General features: G+C 41.1%; 1 protein-coding gene across 1 annotated transcript in view; it reads left to right on the top strand.

Moving 5' to 3' along the window:
* The window catches only part of LOC103513153 (cytospin-A-like), a 26,503-nt gene that overhangs the window by 1,155 nt on the left and 3,819 nt on the right, over nucleotides 1-21,529 (top strand). The window contains exons 2-10 of the mRNA XM_026826431.1: nucleotides 15,034-15,144; nucleotides 16,162-16,353; nucleotides 16,783-16,914; nucleotides 18,025-18,162; nucleotides 18,987-19,168; nucleotides 19,586-19,844; nucleotides 20,281-20,591; nucleotides 20,637-20,767; nucleotides 21,423-21,523. Coding sequence (XP_026682232.1) covers nucleotides 15,034-15,144; nucleotides 16,162-16,353; nucleotides 16,783-16,914; nucleotides 18,025-18,162; nucleotides 18,987-19,168; nucleotides 19,586-19,844; nucleotides 20,281-20,591; nucleotides 20,637-20,767; nucleotides 21,423-21,523 — 1,557 coding nt within the window. The remainder of the gene's footprint in view (nucleotides 1-15,033; nucleotides 15,145-16,161; nucleotides 16,354-16,782; nucleotides 16,915-18,024; nucleotides 18,163-18,986; nucleotides 19,169-19,585; nucleotides 19,845-20,280; nucleotides 20,592-20,636; nucleotides 20,768-21,422; nucleotides 21,524-21,529) is intronic.

The raw sequence follows: 21,529 nt of genomic DNA on the forward strand, positions 1-21,529 counted from the left end.
AAATTGAGGCCATGAGAGGCTTCCAAGCAGGGACCAAATGTGTGACCCCCACGGAGCGCCGTACAAGGGACCGAAATACATACCTCCCGCCTCCTAGGGAGTTCCTGTTTTGACGAGACACAAAGATATCACAATCTGAATGTTCTGGAGTAGAGTCTGGAATGCCTGGAGATTTCATAGTTCGCGATATGTCACGAGAGAGTTGAGTTTCGAAATAATTTTGAAATTTCGGAGATTTTGTCAATTTTAATTCGGTCCCGAAATAATTTTGTTTTTGGAGATTTTGTCAATAAATTTTGATTTGGTCTTGGTCTTGTTGTTGTTTCTTGAAATATTAGAGTTGTTTTTTTTTTTTTTTTTTTTTTTTTTTTTTTTGTGGTTCAAGACTTTTTTCTGATGAGTGATATACTGAAGGACTTGTAGTCAGTGTCTTTGGACTTGATGTGTTGCATAAATTTTCGATTTAAATTTTAAATCTTCCTAACATGATATATATGGAATTTGACGCCTAGAACAATGAGTTTCAGTTTAACTAGAATGTGAATTACATTTAATTAATCACGTTATGTAATTTTCAGTTCTTTTTGTTCGTGTGATTAGAACATATTTATGAAGGTTCTGTATATTTAGAATGTCATATTTCTTAACTTTTTCATTCCTTTGAGCTTTGCTTGTGTAATAATTCGACACATAGGTTGTTTAGCTTTAAATTGAGGCCATGAGAGGCTTCCAAGCAGGGACCAAATGTGTGACCCCCACGGAGCGCCGTACAAGGGACCGAAATACATACCTCCCGCCTCCTAGGGAGTTCCTGTTTTGACGAGACACAAAGATATCACAATCTGAATGTTCTGGAGTAGAGTCTGGAATGCCTGGAGATTTCATAGTTCGCGATATGTCACGAGAGAGTTGAGTTTCGAAATAATAATTTTGAAATTTCGGAGATTTTGTCAATTTTAATTCGGTCCCGAAATAATTTTGTTTTTGGAGATTTTGTCAATAAATTTTGATTTGGTCTTGATTTTGTTGTTGTTTCTTGAAATATTAGAGAATTTCGTTTTTTTTTGTTGTGGTTCAAGACTTTTTTCTTCTGATGAGTGATATCCTGAAGGACTTGTAGTCAGTGTCTTTGGACTTGATGTGGTTGCATAAATTTTCGATTCAAATTTTAAAAATCTTCCTAACATGATATATGTAATTTGACGCTTAGAATAATGAGTTTCAGTTCAACTAGAATGTGAATTACATTTAATTAATCACGTTATGTAATTTTCAGTTCTTTTTGTTTAAAAACGGTAAGACATCCAAGTATTGTTATTGTTACTTACAATGTTGTAGGTAGATACCTCGTTTGGAAATGCTGTCCAAATCATGTCGCACGCTTTTCACATTCACAAATGAAATCTATTTCTGTTGCAGGACATCCAGGACGCTTCCCTCGCGGCGAGAAAAGTCATGGAATTTGCCACCCGGTCAAAAATTAAAAATGTTCAAATTAAATATCAAGTTTTCCCGAAAAACGGCCTGCGGCGCATTGCCCCCATATTCCTTGACGTTCTGCATATTGCATATTTTATTTAAATGAAGGGGTAATCTTACTGATTTTTTAGTACCTCGGCCCTCTAATTTTCTGGAGAACTCATTTAAATTTTCTGGAAAAGTCACGGAATAGTCATGGAATTTCATTCCGGGAAAAGCGTATAAACCCTGTTAAAGGAGGAGCTTAGGAAAAACCAAGGGCTTTGAAGGGCAGACAACAGACCTAATACCCTATCGCCTTTCTCCTGGGACTCTAAAACCCCTGGGACCCTTCAAAAAAAGGGGGGGCTTTGAAGGGCAGAAAATATTAATTAATACTCTATTGCCCCCCCTCTCTGTTTTCTCAATTCAGTGTTATTCTAATCTAATCTATTTAATCCTATTTCTTCATCCCCCACTAGACTGCTGGGGTAAAGGGACTTTTAGTCTCATTCGAGCAGGATAAACAAGGTATATTCTATTCTATTCCAGAATGAAGAATGGCAAGAATTCCAGAGGGATCTGCTCACGACAGTACGAGTAGCGAACGAATTCAAATCCGAGACGGCGCAGAAATTGGAAAGCGTTCTCATCGAAAATAAACAGCTCAAGGAGAAGAATCGAACCCTCACCTCGCAACTAGACAAACTGAAGAGTAAGTTAGTAGTCAGTCTATTGTTATTTGTTAAATTCAATTTTATTGTGACGTTCCCATGGTAACATTACTCACGATTTTATTTATTCACATACAGCCAGCCTAGTTAGCTTGGTAAGCGCTAGGTCGCGGGTTCGATTCCCGTTCGGGGTGAATTTTATCCTGAACGGGTAATGTTCGCTCTCGGAACGGCCGGCATTCTCCTATCCTGTCTTTTTTTTCGATTTCGGGACAATAAGACCAATTTCCTCTACCAAACCTCCTAAAAATTTTGAAATAAAATAAAATGTAGAGGATAAAATTCCATTCCTTGACCGGGATTGAACCCACGCATTCCTGATTGTCAGGCGAGCGTCTTGACCACTGCACCACCGAAACGACTAGTTTTAATTTTTCACCAATAAAATTCTTCTTGTAGTGCCGTGTCCTAGTGAACTTTGGCGATCATAATTTTTACCAATTACTAAATTTTAATTTTCCGTTTTTATTTCCCACAGAAGTGGAGGCAGAGAGCAAACCGACGCCTGCCCCTTCACTCCCCTTGCCCTCCATACGTACGTCAGATAATTCCTGTACAGCCTCTTCAGTCTTGTCGTCCGTCATTCAGAGACATACGTTCTCCTCGCAAGATTCACGTCTGTCCGTGAAGAGTCTGATTGAGTCTATAGAGAATGCGACCAAACAGGCCAAGTCAGGTGAGCATAATTGCCAGAATTAATTGCCATTGACCTGAGCTGTTCCCTCCTCAGTCGACACAAACTTGAGCTATTCTGCTAATAAAAAATCCTACCTAATCATAGCACAGTTAGCCCAGTACTCCTCGCAAGATTCACGTCTGTCCGTGAAGAGTCTGATTGAGTCTATAGAGAATGCGACCAAACAGGCCAAGTCAGGTGAGCATAATTTGAACTGTTCCCACCTCAGTCGACACAAACTTGAGCTATTCTGCTAAAGTTTAGACGAGGAGGGTTCTCAAAGTTTATTGAGCTCGAGATTGAATTGTTCTGAAGAATAAAATAAAAAATCCTACCTAATCATAGCACAGTTAGCCCAGTAATAATGCGCTTGCTTGCCATGCAGAAGGTCCCGGGTTCGATGTCCACCATTGACTGAAATTTGTACTCGTTTTTCGATTGCAAATATTTCATTGGGTAACTTTCTGGTGTTCTCGTGTTGACCTGCGCTTGCTTGCCATGCAGAAGGTCCCGGGTTCGATGTCCACCATTGACTGAAATTTGTACTCGTTTTTCGATTGCAAATATTTCATTCGGTAACTTTCTGGTGTTCTCGTGTTGACCTAGCACCTAAATGGGAAGTATTGTGTCTCTTCTCGCCCATCTGATGAGAGGCATACTACGGGATGGGCATGCTACGACACAGACCACATGCGTCTAATATAGCAGTTGTTTCATTGCTACGAAATTAAAACGGCAGTGAAACACTGATATTAAAAACAAAGAGAATTAGCGTGTTCGATTTCCGCCCGCGGCGGACTTTACCTTCAGCAGACAAGGAGAGGCATACTACGGGATGGGCATGCTACGACACAGACCACATGCGTCTAATATAGCAGTTGTTTCATTGCTACGAAATTAAAACGGCGGTGAAACACTGATATTAAAAACAAAGAGAATTAGCGTGTTCGATTCCCGCCCGCGGCGGATTTTACCTTAAGCAGACAAGATTCGTTCTAGCCGGCCTTGTTATGTTGGAGGGTTTTTCGATTACCACTCATTTGTCGCGCGCGGTTCGCGGGTTCGATTCCAGGTCCGAGCAGTAGTCTGAGCAGTTCTACATCCAGTCTAAACTCCATGTCCGGGCCCACCTCCCCCTCCGCTCTCTCCCCCATGGAGGATTCTTCTCCCTATAGGAACCAGAACTCAGCTCAGACGTCCAGTCTGCAACATCATAGCATACTCAACTCGACCAAGAAAACCAACCTCAATATGCTGTCTTCTACACCAGGTAATTATGAAATGTGTAACGAGTGAGTGAGTTGTAAAAAAAGAACTAAGTACTCTTTTCAGTGAACTACTCGGTTTAGTGAGTCTGATCCTATGCCTATAAGAAGGATTTGAATTCCTATTATCTACATACAGATAGAGTTGAATTCTCAGACGTCCAGTCTGCAACATCATAGCATACTCAACTCGACCAAGAAAACCAACCTCAATATGCTGTCTTCTACACCAGGTAATTACGATAATATTGTTAGTCCTCTACACCAGGTAATTATGAAATGTGTAACGAGTGAGTGAGTTGTAAAAAAAAAAGAACTACTCTTTTCAGTGAACTACTCGGTTTAGTGAGTCAGATCCTATGCCTATAAGAAGGATTTGAATTCCTATTATGTACATACAGATAGAGTTGAATGCCATATAGACGTATATGGAGTTACATGTTTTAGGATCTGACTCACTGACTGAATTTTTTACTGAAGAGAAAAGTTAGAATCTCTATTCAGATATTATGTAGAACCTGTATTACTGTTACAGGTAACAATAACGTGGCAGTTCTAGATCCATGTAGATCCCGTATTGAGAAATGTTTTGTTTCTTAGCAACCCCTAGTTTCACTTTTTTTTTAAATTTTAAATCTCCATTATGAAATTAACAAAAGAACGGGAACCCCTTCTTGAAACCAAAGTTGGGGCCTGGTAGCTATTTTTTTAAAAAAACGGGAACCCCTTTTTTAAACCAAAATTGGGGGCTGGTAGTTTTTTTTTTTTTTTTTTTTTTTTTTTTTTTAAATCATGGAGTTAAAACTTGAAATTGACTTTGTTCGTTTGGTCCTTATTTTATTTCGTTTTTAATTTGACTGCATGCGTTTGGTTCCCCCTCTTCTCTCCTGTGTAGACATTGTGCATGAAACTCTAAAGCCGCCCCCCAGTATCAAATCAGAAGAGACCCAATCACCATCGAGTACGGCGGCTGCCATCTTGGAATCCATGGTCCGACGGAACAGTCAGACGGATTTGAGTAAGTGGAAACGAGCTAGTAACGTACCAACGAGAACTTAGCAACTGTTGGACACAATATTTTCTGAGTATACCTACAATTTTTATTTCGTAGCAGTGGAACAACTGCTACATTAGACGCATGTGGTTTGTATCGTAGCGTGCCCACCCCGTAGTATGTCCCTCATCAGATCGCCCCGGGCGGGAATCGAACCTGCGGCCTAGCGCTTACAAGGCAGACGCACTACCAACTAAGCTAATTAGGCTGGCAACTCTAGGCTGACTAGACGTTGTTTTGCATAAACATAACAACATAACTTATACGTCAGAATCTATCACTCTATCAGTAACATAACTTTGACTTGGACTCGAACCACCAACCTCCAGATCCGAAGTCCACCGCGCTAACCACTACACCACTGAGGTTGGTATTTATAGTTTGTAATAGAGCTACCCGCCTCCTCACCCAGCCTGTGAATGGGGCCGGGAAAAGTCAGTACGCGGTTGTCCAGATGGGCACCCATCCGAATACCAACCACGCGTAACGTTGCTTAACGTCAATGATTCCTGGGAACTAGTACATTCAAAGTAGCTACCGCGACCTTGTTTTCTTTTTTTTATCCTTAAAAAATATTAATAATATAAACACCAACAACAAGCGATGTATTTGTAATAGTGTGAGTATCCTTGTTTATACAAGGGGTAGATAGGTACAACAGGCATACAATAGGTAGGTCACGGTAGGTGGTCATTTATCAAGGGACAAGGGTGAACCCTAATAGTAAACCCTTCTCGTCTCAAATTTGTCTAGTTCTTCCTGATGTCCTAAAAATAACCCCTCTCTGTTATCATAAACCCTTATCCTGGGTTCAATCCCAGCCGAGGTATGGAATTTTATCCTCAACATTGTTTGAGAATTTGACCGCAATTTTAATAGTGGTAACCTACTGCTGAGGCAAAGGGACTCTTTAGTACTATTCGAGCAGTATTATTAAATAAGATCTATTTTATCTATTAGGTATCTTCTCGTTCCTATATGAGTCATAATGCGAAGGAATATTTTTTCTACTCAATAATAAGTTTTAATGAGATAACAATGTATTCTGTTTTGAGATAAGAAATGGGGAATACCTAATACACGTTATACACATAGGTAAGGGCAACAGCCCCAAAAGATGGGTTAAGTAAGATAGGGTTCGCTCTCGGAACGGCTGGGCTTTCTCATATCCTGTCTTTTTCTCTTCGATTTCGGGACGATAAGAACTCCGTTGTTTACAGTTCCCTCTATCAAACCTCTTCAACCAAAATCTTTTATCTTACCTGGCATGTCGATCGTCTTTGCTGGACCGTGCACGAGTACCTACGACCTACGACCTCGCCTTGTGACAGGTGTGACCTTCTTACGCCCCTGTGGCCAATCCCCAATGAATCGCTTAGCCTCATAATTTATCGCCGCTCTCTTGGTACTCCTAATACAATGAACCTCAATCCGAGCAAGAATCGCATAGATAAAATGATAGACACTTCGCCAAACATGGAAAGGGGTGTAGCTAATTGTCCCGGTGCGGTGATTTTTGTGGGCATTCCATGGTATTGGTGGGCGAACGATAGAATAGAATATACTCCAGTGGCGTAGCCTCCATAGAATCTAGGGAAGCATCCGACTGCTTCCTTTCCTCTCTCCTCTACTGGTTTTCCTCATCCCTCTGTACTTACCACTTACCAAAAATGGCAAGTGATTATATTCAACCTAAATTTTAAAGGTGTGTTCACACATAGTCGACACCGTCGATCGACGTCCATTGAAACCGTACACTACCTCGACAACATATATTCACCTCTTCACCTCGTCGATTGACCATCGACCGACACGGTCGATGTTTTGACACACCTTAAGAACACCAGCAGATCGGCACACTGTCTATGGATTTAAAAGAACTTTAACTGTGTGAGCATAGATGTTTGTTGTTTGTTACAAAATATGCCTTTCTTCGATACTATACTACGCTTTTGACTTGACTTGGACTCGAACCACCAGCCTCCAGATCCGAAGTCCGCCGTGGTGACCACTACACTGAGTTGGTAAATGGGGTTATAGCTTCCCCTTTTGGAAATCTCACCACACGCCTGAAACACTCTGATACTGACAGAATGAGATTATTTTCCAAATACAGGCGAAACCGATTTGCCATGGGCGCAAAATTGCTGCTAAAGAAACAGCCCACACTGGTTTTTTTCTGTGTCTGGGGATTGTATATTGGAACAGTCCGCGCGACAGTCAATAGTAGGCAAACCTATGTATCTAATGGATAACTATAATAGTCATGTTTTATTTACTAGAACTGGAACATGATGTCATTAGTATGATTGAAAAGTAATATGAATAAGTTAAGCGTGTAATTAGACACAGTAGAGGCTGTCATATTAGAATAAGTTATGGTACTGATAGAGTGATAGATTCTGACGTATAAGTTATGTTGTTATGTTTATGCAAAACAACGTCTAGTCAGCCTAGAGTTCGCCAAACATGGAAAGGGGTGTAGCTAATTGTCCCGGTGCGGTGATTTTTGTGGGCATTCCATGGTATTGGTGGGCGAACGATAGAATAGAATATACTCCAGTGGCGTAGCCTCCATAGAATCTAGGGAAGCATCCGACTGCTTCCTTTCCTCTCTCCTCTACTGGTTTTCCTCATCCCTCTGTACTTACCACTTACCAAAAATGGCAAGTGATTATATTCAACCTAAATTTTAAAGGTGTGTTCACACATAGTCGACACCGTCGATCGACGTCCATTGAAACCGTACACTACCTCGACAACATATATTCACCTCTTCACCTCGTCGATTGACCATCGACCGACACGGTCGATGTTTTGACACACCTTAAGAACACCAGCAGATCGGCACACTGTCTATGGATTTAAAAGATTTTTAACTGTGTGAGCATGGATGTTTGTTACAAAATATGCCGTTCTTCGATACTATACTACGCTTTTGACTTGACTTGGACTCGAACCACCAGCCTTAACAATCACCTTGGTTGAGAAGTCAATACTCTTGGCTTGTATTCAAAAGTCCTAGTTACAACCAAGTGTAATATTATTGCATTGAAATCAATATAAAATTGAGTTGATATCATGTTTCACCAACAAAGTAAGGTCTTTATTGAACAGTTTAATCAAACTTTATTTACTTACAAGAAAATATTTACATAATAACTTACATAACACAGTAGGTATCACATTTTCTCAATTGATATTGTTCTCATTAGGTATTTATCTATTTATGTATGTATCATGTAGGTATGGACTTAAGTACCAGGTACTAGTACTTATAAATATAGCTACTACTATCATGTACTTAGGGCACTTAGGTAAGTATTGCTGGAACTATTCTGGAATAGGTATGAACCATGTATATCAAAGTACCTACCTTTATTAAGTACCTATGTATGCTTTATACAATATGTAGCTAGAGACAGATTTACACTGAGTACTTGCATACATATGGATATAATTATCTATGTAACTATTAGCTTACACAGGCAAGGTACTTAGGTATCCAGTAGCAAGCAACTGAGAGATAGATTTACTGAATTACTGAATAGATATCTAAACAGCAAGATTACATGTGCAACTTAGGTAACTACACGAGCAATATCCAGGCATAGTTGTAGACAGATTGTGAGAGAAATTGGATAGTGGTGAGAACTAGCTGTACTTGTTCTCCAAATCTGATACATGGGTAGATTTGGCTAATAGAATTACTTAGAGGGGCTTGGCCTAGACATGTTGGATTCGATTATTTCGAGGAATATGGTTGAATCTGTAAAAGATTGTTGTAAACCAAACCAACCAACCAACCAACCTCAAGGGGGAAAAAGCGCGGAGACTTCGGATCTGGAGGTTATGCCTTGTAAGCGCTAGGCCGCGGGTTCGATTTCCGCCCGGGGCGGATTTTATCCTGATGGGATAATGTTCGTTCTCGGAACGGCTGGCTTTCCTGTCTTCCTGTCTTCCTTCTCTCTTCGATTTCGGGACGATAAGACCATAGCAGTTACAGTTCCCTCTGTCAAACCTCTTAAAAAATAATAATAAAAAAAAAAAAACAGCCTAGAGTTAGCGTGGAAGGTAGCGCCCTGTCCGCCTATCTTGTAAGCTTGTAAGCTGTAGGTCGCGGGTTCGATTCCTACACCCGCGCCCACTCTCGTGGCGAACTTTACCCTATAGATAGGGTTCGCTCTCGGAACGGCTGGGCTTTCTCATATCCTGTCTTTTTCTCTTCGATTTCGGGACGATAAGAACTCCGTTGTTACAGTTCCCTCTATCAAACATATTCAACGAAAATCTTTTGATCTTACCTGGCATGTCGTCTTTGCTGGACCGTGCACGAGTACCTACCTTGTGTAGAGTGTAGACGCACCTACAGCTTGTGGATAAAGTTACGTTCATCTTTTCTTAGAGAACGTCCTAATCTTGATCATTCTTGATTTTCTGGCATGTGGCCATCAAGGTCTTAAGATTTGAGGGATTGGTCGCAAAACTTAAGCCGAAGAGGAGGTCGACTTTTCCTTCCTTAGGAATGTGTCTTGTCTTTTACGTAGCACCTTAAAGCTGTGTCCACACATAGTCGACGCCGTCGATCCACGAGGTGAATCTATGTTTTCAAGGCAGTGTGCCAGTGTAACGGTTTCAGTTGACGCGATGGCGTCGACTTTGTGTGGACACAGCTCTAGGGCAAAAAGAGCCCAACTCTTCCCGGTTTTAATGTTAGGTGAGGAGTACCCCAGATAACAATAAAAAATAATATCAGAGTTATGCAGATTCTATTTGCATCATTTTGCATAGAAAGTGCGTACATATACCTATAAGTATTACCTAATAACAACTAGCCTTTATAGGAGTATCTAACCTAGGTAGCGTAGTCTAGGTACCTACCGGAACTTAAATCTGTAATCTGTATGTAGAAATTGTAGACTAGAATACGCCTTGTTCATCCTGTTCGAATTAGCCTTAAAAGTCCTTTTACCCCAGCAGTCGACTAAACAAGGTCTTACGTATTTTTTAGGTTAAAGAGTACCTGTAAGTACGTTTCACTCTCTAACATAATTTGTCTTCTTTTTCTGTTGAACAGGTTTTAAACCTATCGCCATGGACGGTCAGGCTTCTTTTGGAACTTTGGACGTGGAGTAAAAGTGGATCTTAGTGGATGAATAAGGAAAAATTGGACACCGATGGAAAGTAAATGTCAACTACAGGAGCAATTCGAAATTTTGTCCAGTCATCGGCACTTAAATGTCAATAAACAGATAACCAGTGAAAACAAAAAATGTCAATAAGGAACATTAATTTTTAAAGTGGATAGGTACCTACCTACTTTAACATTTACCTTTGTACCCGCATTTTATTATAATCAACATCAAGTAGGTACCTACCTATGTAGGTATAATTCTTCCGAGGTAATATTCGTAGGTACCTATATTCTATCTCTATAGAGTAGTAGTAGTGGTCCTATACCCGCGTAAGTTATAGGAATAAATACTGATAATAATAATGTAGGTAGATATAGGTACCCATAGGTAAATCAATAATATTTTGGCCACCAAACAAAGTGACAACTGATAACGAACTAGTTAAGGTATACCTCTGTTGTGTCGAGTGGTACTTAGGTAATAAAAGTAAATACCTATACGCAGATGGTTAAGGTAAACTCTAGATATCTACTTCTATAAAAATGACTGTAAATAATTATTTTTGAAAGTTGATAAGAGTTTTTTTTCCCATAACTTACGAACATTATCCCAGCAGGATAAAATCCGCCCCGGGCGGGAATCGAACCCGCGGCCTAGCGCTTACAAGGCAGACGCACTACCAAGTTAACTAGGCTGGCATTAGCAGACGAAAGAGTTACAAAATACATCCCTGTTTTGTTTCTCTTTCATACTGCTCCTAAAACCCATACCTAGCTCTGTATATCTCGTATCTACTTTGTGGGTTGTTGGGAATTTTTTTGAATCCTCATTCCTTATGGTCTCCAGATGTTTGAAAATCATGGAATCCTATTTCATTTAGGAGCGTAGCAGCTCTCCGCCCCGCCAAGTCTTATAGTTTGTAATAGAGCTACCCGCCTCCTCACCCAGCCTGTGAATGGGGCCGGGAAAAGTCAGTGTGTCCGTTTCATCAAAGGCACATTTTACCAGACACAAAAAATTTCCGTGTCCGTTTCATCAAAGGCACATTTTACCAGACACAAAAATTTGATTTGATTGAAACGGTAGAAGAAGTATTAGCAGATAAAATCGTACGTAGAGCCGATAAAAGCGTGATATAACATTAGCAGACGAAAGAGTTACAAAATAAATCCCTATTTTGTTACATGGTTTTTTCTCTTTAATTCTGCTCCTAAAACCCATACCTAGCTCTGTATCTCTCTCTTTTTTTTTGACAGAGGGAGCTGTAACTGCTATGGTCTTATCGTCCCGAAATCGAAGAGAGAAGGAAGAGAGGATAGGAGAAAGCCAGCCGTTCCGAGAACGAACATTATCCCAGCAGGATAAAATCCGCCCCGGGCGGAAATCGAACCCGCGGCCTAGCGCTTACAAGGCAGACGCACTACCAACTAAGCTAAACTAGGCTGGCATTAGCAGACGAAAGAGTTACAAAATACATCCCTATTTTGTTTCTTTTTCATACTGCTCCTAAAACCCATACCTAGCTCTGTATATCTCTTATCTACTTTGTGGGTTGTTTGGAATTTTTTTGTATCCTCATTCCTTATGGTCTCCAGATGTTAGAATAAGAGGCGAAATCATGGAATCCTATTTCATTAAGGAGCGTAACAGCTCTCCGCCCCGCCAACTCTTATAGTTTGTAATAGGAAGGAAGGAATTTTAATTGTGTTAAGCATAAATGCTTGTCACAAATGTCGTTCCCTGCTTAATGCACTATTAAGGCTAATTCGAACAGGATGAACAAGGCGTATTCTAGTCTACAATTTCTACATACAGATTACAGATTTAAGTTCCGGTAGGTACCTAGACTACGCTACCTAGGTTAGATACTCCTATAAAGGCTAGTTGTTATTAGGTAATACTTATAGGTATATGTACGCACTTTCTATGCAAAATGATGCAAATAGAATCTGCATAACTCTGATATTATTTTTTATTGTTATCTGGGGTACTCCTCACCTAACATTAAAACCGGGAAGAGTTGGGCTCTTTTTGCCCTAGAGCTGTGTCCACACAAAGTCGACGCCATCGCGTCAACTGAAACCGTTACACTGGCACACTGCCTTGAAAACATAGATTCACCTCGTGGATCGACGGCGTCGACTATGTGTGGACACAGCTTTAAGGTGCTACGTAAAAGACAAGACACATTCCTAAGGAAGGAAAAGTCGACCTCCTCTTCGGCTTAAGTTTTGCGACCAATCCCTCAAATCTTAAGACCTTGATGGCCACATGCCAGAAAATCAAGAATGATCAAGATTAGGACGTTCTCTAAGAAAAGATGAACGTAACTTTATCCACAAGCTGTAGGTGCGTCTACACTCTACACAAGGTAGGTACTCGTGCACGGTCCAGCAAAGACGACATGCCAGGTAAGATCAAAAGATTTTCGTTGAATATGTTTGATAGAGGGAACTGTTTATGTGCATAATAAATCATATGCTAAGTAATTGAAGTACCTACTACCTAGGCAAAACCGTAAATGTTAAAAAGCTAATGTAAGATTTCCAAAGTACGAATTTATTAAGATTTTTATTACGAATGAAAAAGCAAAGAGAAAATACCATTAGGTACCTCTCGATCTGTAGAATAGGTCAACCAAAACCAACATTGATTTCAACCAGAGTGAGGTACCTAACTAGGAAATACACCATAAAATAAGAATTACCTATAAATAACTGAAAGAAGAAAGAATTACCTAAAAGTCCTATCCCAAAGGAAAACGACTCAAGAAAATACACAAAAAGACTTTAGAAATTAAAAGAATTTGTTAAAAATCGTTTACTACGATCTCCGGTCTTAACAAAAACCAAAACCACTCTGTTCTGTTTATCACAACAAAAACAACACAAAATATACATTTTCACTTCCCTAACGCGAAAAGATCGCTCGTTATCAGTACCTAACATAACTTATTCTAATATGACAGCCTCTACTGTGTCTAATTACACGCTTAACTTATTCATATTACTTTTCAATCATACTAATGACATCATGTTCCAGTTCTAGTAAATAAAACATGACTATTATAGTTATCCATTAGATACATAGGTTTGCCTACTATTGACTGTTGCGCGGACTGTTCCAATATACAATCCCCAGACACAGAAAAAAACCAGTGTGGGCTGTTTCTTTAGCAGTAAAATTTTGCGCCCATGGCAAATCGGTTTCGCCTGTATTTGGAAAATAATCTCATTCTGTCAGTATCAGAGTGTTTCAGAGGCGTGCGTTAACCCAGAAGGTAACTGTTAACTGCTTGGACTTGATAGACCCTATTGGCTCAAGACCTAGAACCGATCTCTGATCTCACTGTGGACTCTGTGGAGAGAGAATCAACTCAGAAACTTATGCTCAGTAGATTCACTTCGCCTCAGAAATTGATCTCGGGAATTATTCAGTCGCGCCTCTTCGGAACCGATGGGATTGAAATCGCCCTGGTAAGAGCCCGTTCCCACTTGGTCGGAAAAAAATCGTGTCGTCTGTGGGAACACTCTTATCTAAATCACATTGCTTACGGGTCATTTTGTGTCGTTCGGAAAAAATCGTGTCGTGTGTGGGAGTCGATTGACCATCGACCGACACGGTCGATGTTTTGACACACCTTAAGAACACCAGCAGATCGGCACACTGTCTATGGATTTAAAAGAACTTTAACTGTGTGAGCATAGATGTTTGTTGTTTGTTACAAAATATGCCTTTCTTCGATACTATACTACGCTTTTGACTTGACTTGGACTCGAACCACCAGCCTCCAGATCCGAAGTCCGCCGTGGTGACCACTACACTGAGTTGGTAAATGGGGTTATAGCTTCCCCTTTTGGAAATCTCACCACACGCCTGAAACACTCTGATACTGACAGAATGAGATTATTTTCCAAATACAGGCGAAACCGATTTGCCATGGGCGCAAAATTGCTGCTAAAGAAACAGCCCACACTGGTTTTTTTCTGTGTCTGGGGATTGTATATTGGAACAGTCCGCGCGTGTGCAAAATGAAGGTAAGAAAATCAGTAGTTTATTGGTATTTTAATCCTGCAACAATGAACATTTCCATTTGTAGAAGGGAAATTTTTTGTACTTATGGTTTCATAACCTTTCAATTACCAGGTACTTCAAGTTTTGCAGTATGGTACTCAAGTCTATTCTACACTTGCAACCAAGCCCGAGATCTGATGAGAATATGTATTTCTTTAATGTCTGTAGAAAACTTTTGCCTTATTTTATCAAATTTTAACCAACTGTCTGTGATTTAGGTAGGTATGGTGAAAGTTGATGATGATAAATGCAAAATCATTGAATTACAACTTGCTTTTATTGAGTTGAAATTGACTAAGTTAGAACTGACTTACAGGATGGCCAGCCTAGTTACCTTGGTTGGTAGCTTGTCTACCTTGTAAGTGCTAGGCTGTGGGTTCAATTCCTGTGCATGGTGGATTTTATTGTAATGAGATAACGTTTGTTCTCAGAACGGCTGGCTTTTCCCTATTTTATCTTTCCTCTCTTTTTGATTTTGGAATGATAGGCTGAGAAACATCAGCTGGATCAACAACTGAGTCAGGCCAAAGATGAGTCCAACTCGAGACTGCTGGAGATCAATCGACTGAGCACCTTGCTTGATAATGCTAGGGCCAAGGTAAGATAATATTTTGAGTCAACAATTGACGCCAGTCAGGCTGAGAAACATCAACTGGATCAACAACTGAGTCAGGCCAAAGATGAGTCTAACTCGAGACTGCTGGAGATCAATCGACTGAGCACCTTGCTTGATAATGCTAGGGCCAAGGTAAGAGAATATTTTGAGTCAACAATCGATCAAGTGAGTCAACAATTGACGCGAGTCAGGCTGAGAAACATCAGCTGGATCAACAACTGAGTCAGGCCAAAGATGAGTCTAACTCGAGACTTCTGGAGATCAATCGACTGAGCACTCTGCTTGATAATGCAAGGGCTAAGGTTAGTGTCTTTTTTCAAGATGGTTTTCCCCCCTTGATTTCAAAGTTTAACGTCATATACCTAAGTGTCAAAGTATTTAGTGCAAAGAGGTTTGATGGAGGGAACTGTAAAAGTGTGTCCACAGTTCCACACATAGTCGACCGGTCATCGATTGATGTCGATTGAACCGTCCACACTGCCTCGACAACATAGATTCACCTCGTCGATCGACGGCCGGTCGACTATGTTTGGTCACACCTTATCAACGGAGGTCTTTTCTTCCCGAAATCGAAGAGAGAAGGAGGAGAATGTAGGACAAAGGTAGCTGTTCTGAGAACGAACCTTATCTGGTCAGGATAAAGGCCGCCTCCGGCGAGAATTAATCCAAGTAACTAGGCTGTCTGTTGTTTAGACTCCTCTGGTAAAGGGACTTGACATTTCTGGTAATCAGAACGGGGGCTCCCGACGCAACGCCCTCCTCAAGTGGTGTCAAACCAAGACCCTCGGCTACCACAACATCGACATCACCAACTTCTCCTCTTCCTGGAACGACGGCCTCGCGCTGTGTGCCATTCTACACTCGTACCTACCGGATAAAGTACCGTACGACAGTCTGACGCCCAATGAGAAGCGGAGGAACTTTACCATTGCCTTCTCCGCCGCGGAGTCTGTTGGCATTCCTACCACACTGGTAAGACATTGAGGGCGGATTTCGCCAATACTTTTTCAGTCCTTAGAAATCCGAACGAACCTTATCTGGTCAGGATAAAGGCCGCCTCCGGCGAGAATTAATCCAAGTAACTAGGCTGTCTGTTGTTTAGACTCCTCTGGCAAAGGGACTTCACATTTCTGTTAATTTATGTTCTAGATTGAAGAATTAGAAGAGGACCGTGATAATCTGCGTGATAAGTCAGAGCTAGATGAACTTCTATCCCAGACCAGGAAGGAGAAGGATGTTTTGGAATCTCAGGTGGCGCTCCTGCAGGACAGCGTGTCCAGGTCCGAGTGTAAATGCAACCAACAGCAGGACGCCATCATGCATTTAACCCAAGAAATTAAGGTAGGCACCGTTACTTTTCACTTTACAAGTTAAACTAAACAAGACTTGAAGAACAATTTCTTATAAAGTTTAACTATCAAAATCAAATCATGAATTCTTTATGGTAAAGCAGAGTTTTTTCACAACTTTTGTCGATATCACAGCATTGCTAAGTATGTACCTCCTTTTCTATTAATCCTCATCTACTCGTATCATCAATCTTTTACACTGGTAATACCGCCACACGTCGCTAATCGATTAACCCGAACTTCAAGCACAGAGCCGAAAAAACTTCGACCCCGGTAGAAGTAAGAAGTCAAGAAGGTTCCTGGCAGGGTCCTTATAAGCCAGATGGCTATCAAAATCTATTAATGGACAAATATTTAAATGAAGATCCTGTGTGGATCTCTGTTATTATTGAATCTTCACTGTTCTATGTAATTATTTCAGGTGATAAGGAACAATGCCAAGTCTTCATTAAGTGATATGGAATACGAGCGGGATCTCAATCAGAAGGAAATACAGAGGTTATCCCATGAGCTGGAGTTGCTACAGGAGAATTATAACGAACTGCAAGTCCAGGTAAATATAACGAACTAATAACCCATACCAAGTCTTCATTAAGTGATATGTAAAGCCCGGATAATAATCTTTCCAAAATCGCCCAAAAATCCTAAAGATTATGCTAGGAAAAGTGCCGAAATATGCGAAAATAATCTAAAAAATGGTGACATATGCTATGGTAATTTACAGAAAAACTTTGATGTATCCTTGGATTTTTTTAAGAAGTTTGATAGATCTGTTACTGCTAAGGTCTTATCGTATCTAAATTGAAGAGAGAAGAAAGACAGAATAGGAGAAAGCCAGAAGTTAGTAGAACGAACACTATCTGTTCAGGATAAAATCCGCCCCGGGCGGAAATCGAACCCGCGGCCTAGCGCTTACAAGGCAGACGCGCTACCAACAGGCTAGCCCCCGAGAGTGAAACCTAAACCGAGTTTTAAACTCAGCTTCTGGCCCCGGCTATACCTAATTATTTTCTCTACAATCCTTGTTTCAGGTAAATATAACGAACTAATAACCCATACCAAGTCTTCATTAAGTGATATGTAAAGCCCGGATAATAATCTTTCCAAAATCGCCCAAATATCCTAAAGATTATGCTAGGAAAAGTGCCGAAATATGCGAAAATAATCTAAAAATGGTAACATTATGCTATGATAATTTACAGAAAAACTGTGATGTATCCTTGGATTTTTTTTTTAAAGAAGTTTGATACCTAGATCTGTTACTGCTAAGGTCTTATCGCACCGAAATTGAAGAGAGAAGGAAGACAGAATAGGAGAAAGCCAGAAGTTAGTAGAACGAACATTATTCGTTCAGGATAAATTCCGCCCCGGGTGGAAATCGAACCGGCGGCCTAGCGCTTACAAGGCAGACGCGCTACTAACCAAGCTAACTAGGCTGGCCATCCTGTTAAAAGTCAGTTCTAACTTAGTCAATTTCAGCTCAATAAGAGCAAGTTGTAATTCAATGATTTTTCATTTATTTGCCAACTTTCACAATACCTAAATCACAATACCAAGCGAACTAGGCTACCCCCCGAGAGTGAAACCTAAACCGAGTTTTAAACTCAGCTTCTGGCCCCGGCCATACCTAATTATTTTCTCTACAATTCTTGTTTCCTTTCAGGTTCAAAACCATTTAGAAGACAAGAGACAGCTGAAATCTCTACTGAGTGAAACTCAAAAGCAGCTGAGTGAGGTCCAGAACTCACTCAACATGACGAGCAAAAGACTGAGCGAGGAAACTAACCTGCGATGTATAGAGGTGAGTCGTTTCTCTTTGATTAGAATTACTTTATCGTGGACACTCGTTGCTATGTTGAGAGTTGAAAGCTCAGAAGAGGTTCTAGGTCTATTCTCTTCTTAAATAAAGGACAAGCAAAGGGCTTTGAAGGGCGGAAAAAGGGCATTAAACAGGGTTTATACGCGAACTGGACAGCGTGTCCAGGTCCGAGTGTAAATGCAACCAACAGCAGGACGCCATCATGCATTTAACCCAAGAAATTAAGGTAGGCACCGTTATTTTTCACTTTACAAGTTAAACTAAACAAGACTTTAAGAACAATTTCTTTTAAAATTTAACTATCAGAATCAAATCATGAATTCTTTATGGTAAAATAATAATAATAGTGCTTATTTATACTGCTCGCATAGGACTGTAAAGTCCCTTTACTCCAGCAGTAGGCTACTACTATTATTGTGGTCAAATTCTCAAATTATATTGAGGATAAAATTCCATACCTCGGCTGGGGCTGGGATTGAACCCACGCCCTCCTGTTTACCAGGCGAGCGCCTTGACCACTACACCACCGAGGTAGGTGTTTTTTAGTTTTTTCACAACTTTTGTCGGTATCACAGCATTGCTAAGTATGTACCTACCTCCTTTTCTATTAATGCTCATCTACTCGTATCATCAATCCTTTACACTGGTAACACCGCCACACGTCGCTAATCGATTAAAATAGCTACTCAATTGTCCTCACGAACTGAGTGCACCCCGAACTCCAAGCACAGAGCCGAAAAAATTTCGACTCCGGGAGAAGTAAGAAGTCAAGAAGGTTCCTAGCAGGGTCCTTATAAGCCAGATAGCTATCAAAATCCACCCCGCCCCCCCGTCATGCCACCTCCGCCCCTCCCTCCATCGCCCTGGGGTCGGAGCCCCTCCTCCTGGACACCCCGGATTGGGACAAGCACTCGTCCAGTAGTCTCAGCGAAATCTCGGTGGCCTGTCTCCAGGACAGGATTACGCAGATGGAAGAGACTCATTACTGGTAATCAAATGGACTAGGTAGTAGTTCAGTAAAGAGTAGAAAACCGGTCCCTGTGGGCTGTGAGTCCCGGCAACCTAGAAACATTCAATCCGTTTTCTTCCATCGTTTTTAGTTTTTCCTCTACAACTACCTGAAAACTACTACTTTCTCTGTGGCGTATAAGATCTCTTAGTAGCGCTGTCAAACTGTTTTGACTTGGCGGGTCGGAGCGCTACTACGCTCCTTAATATACCTACCCTGCTTATACTGCCAGAATGAGACTGAAAAGTCCCTTTACAAGTGTACTTTAAAAATACTAACGCCGACGCTTTTTAAGTAGGAAAAGGCTAGGAAGAAGAAGAATCATCAATTAAAATGCCCATTAAAAAATCCAAAATTAGAAAGATTAACAACAATTTCTGTGATTTCCACTTTCAGTACCAACGAAGAGTTGCAGGCAACGCTGCAGGAGCTAGCCGACTTGCAGAGTCAGTTGCTCGACTTGCAGCACACGAACGAGACCCTTGGCCACGAGAAGGGCGTGCTCCTCGAGTCCCTGTGCCGACAGACGGAGAAACTCGAAGACACCCGAACAAAGGCGGACAAGCTGCAGGAGCTACTGTTGAGTAGTAATGAGCAGAACAATTCCCGACTAAGCACGACAGAACGCGAGAATCGACTGGTTGAATTACTCAAGGTAAGGTCCTGGGTTCGAATCCCATCATCGAAAGAAATACCCTTAGTTCTAGAATAGAATATACCTTGTTTATCCTGCTGGAATGAGACTAAAAAGTTCCTTTACCCCAGCAGTCTAAACAAGGTTTCGTGTATTTTTAAAATAAAGAAAGAGATGACTCACGTTTTAGTTCGCATTCTCCTGTTCAGACTTCAGTGTTTGATAGTTAATTGACGAGAGAGGTTTACGGATCAGTAAGTACCTACTCAGATCGAGTAGGTAATCGCGATTCGCAAGTGTTTTGAATTCGTTTCATTGCCTTCTACGGAGTTCTTGTGTCTTGTTCCTTGACTACTCTCGGGTGTAAATCTGTGAAACTAGTTTATCACTCACCTGCGGGCATAGGTAACTTATAATATTTGGCGTTTCCTGATTTCCTTTTTACAAAGACTGAAAGGCTGAGAAACATCAGCTGGATCAACAACTGAGTCAGGCCAAAGATGAGTCTAACTCGAGACTTCTGGAGATCAATCGACTGAGCACCTTGCTTGATAATGCTAGGGCCAAGGTAAGAGAATATTTTGAGTCAACAATTGACGCCAGTCAGGCTGAGAAACATCAGCTGGATCAACAACTGAGTCAGGCCAAAGATGAGTCCAACTCGAGACTGCTGGAGATCAATCGACTGAGCACCCTGCTTGATAATGCTAGGGCTAAGGTAAGAGAATATTTTGAATCAACAGTCGACCAAGTGAGTCAACAATTGACGCCAGTTAGGCTGAGAAACATCAGCTGGATCAACAACTGAGTCAGGCCAAAGATGAGTCCAACTCGAGACTTCTGGAGATCAATCGACTCCAAATCAGAAGAGACCCAATCACCATCGAGTACGGCGGCCGCCATCTTGGAATCCATGGTCCGACGGAACAGTCAGACGGATTTGAGTAAGTGGAAACGAGCTGGTAACGTACCAACGAGAACTTAGCAACTCTTGAACAATATTTTCCAAGTATACCTACAATTATTTCGTAGCAGTGAAACAACTGCTACATTAGACGCATGTGGTTTGTGTCGTAGCATGTCCATCCCGTAGTATGTCCCTCATCAGATGGGCGATAAGAGACACAATACTTCCCATTTAGGTGCTGGGTCAATACGAGAACACCAGAAAGTAACCCGTTGAAATACGTATATTTGCAATCGGAAAAAAATGGTTTCTTCAAATTAAATTGATCCCAAGAGCAAGGTAATGCCTAGACCCTTGACAAAAACGAGTGTAAATTTTTTGTCGATGATGGGATTCGAACCCGGGACCTTCTGCATGACAAGCAAGTGGATTACTACTTACTACTGGACTAACCGTTACCACCGGCTAATTAACCTGCCTCGGTGGTGTAGTGGTCAAGGCGCTCGCCTGGTAAACAGGAGGGCGTGGGTTCAATCCCAGCCGAGGTATGGAATTTTATCCTCAATATAACTTGAGCATTTGACCACAATAATAGTAGTAGCCTACTGCTGGAGTAAAGGGACTTTTCAGTCCTATGCGAGCAGTATAAATGAGCACTATTATTTTTAATTAAATCCTTTCTCTTTCACCAGGTGAACGCAAGGACCCCCTGCAGGCGCTGGTCAAGAACGGGGGCTCCCGACGCAACGCCCTCCTCAAGTGGTGTCAAACCAAGACCCTCGGCTACCCCAACATCGCC

The sequence above is a fragment of the Diaphorina citri genome, unplaced genomic scaffold (assembly GCF_000475195.1).
Source record: "Diaphorina citri unplaced genomic scaffold, Diaci psyllid genome assembly version 1.1 scaffold931, whole genome shotgun sequence".
Lineage (NCBI taxonomy): Eukaryota > Metazoa > Arthropoda > Insecta > Hemiptera > Psyllidae > Diaphorina > Diaphorina citri.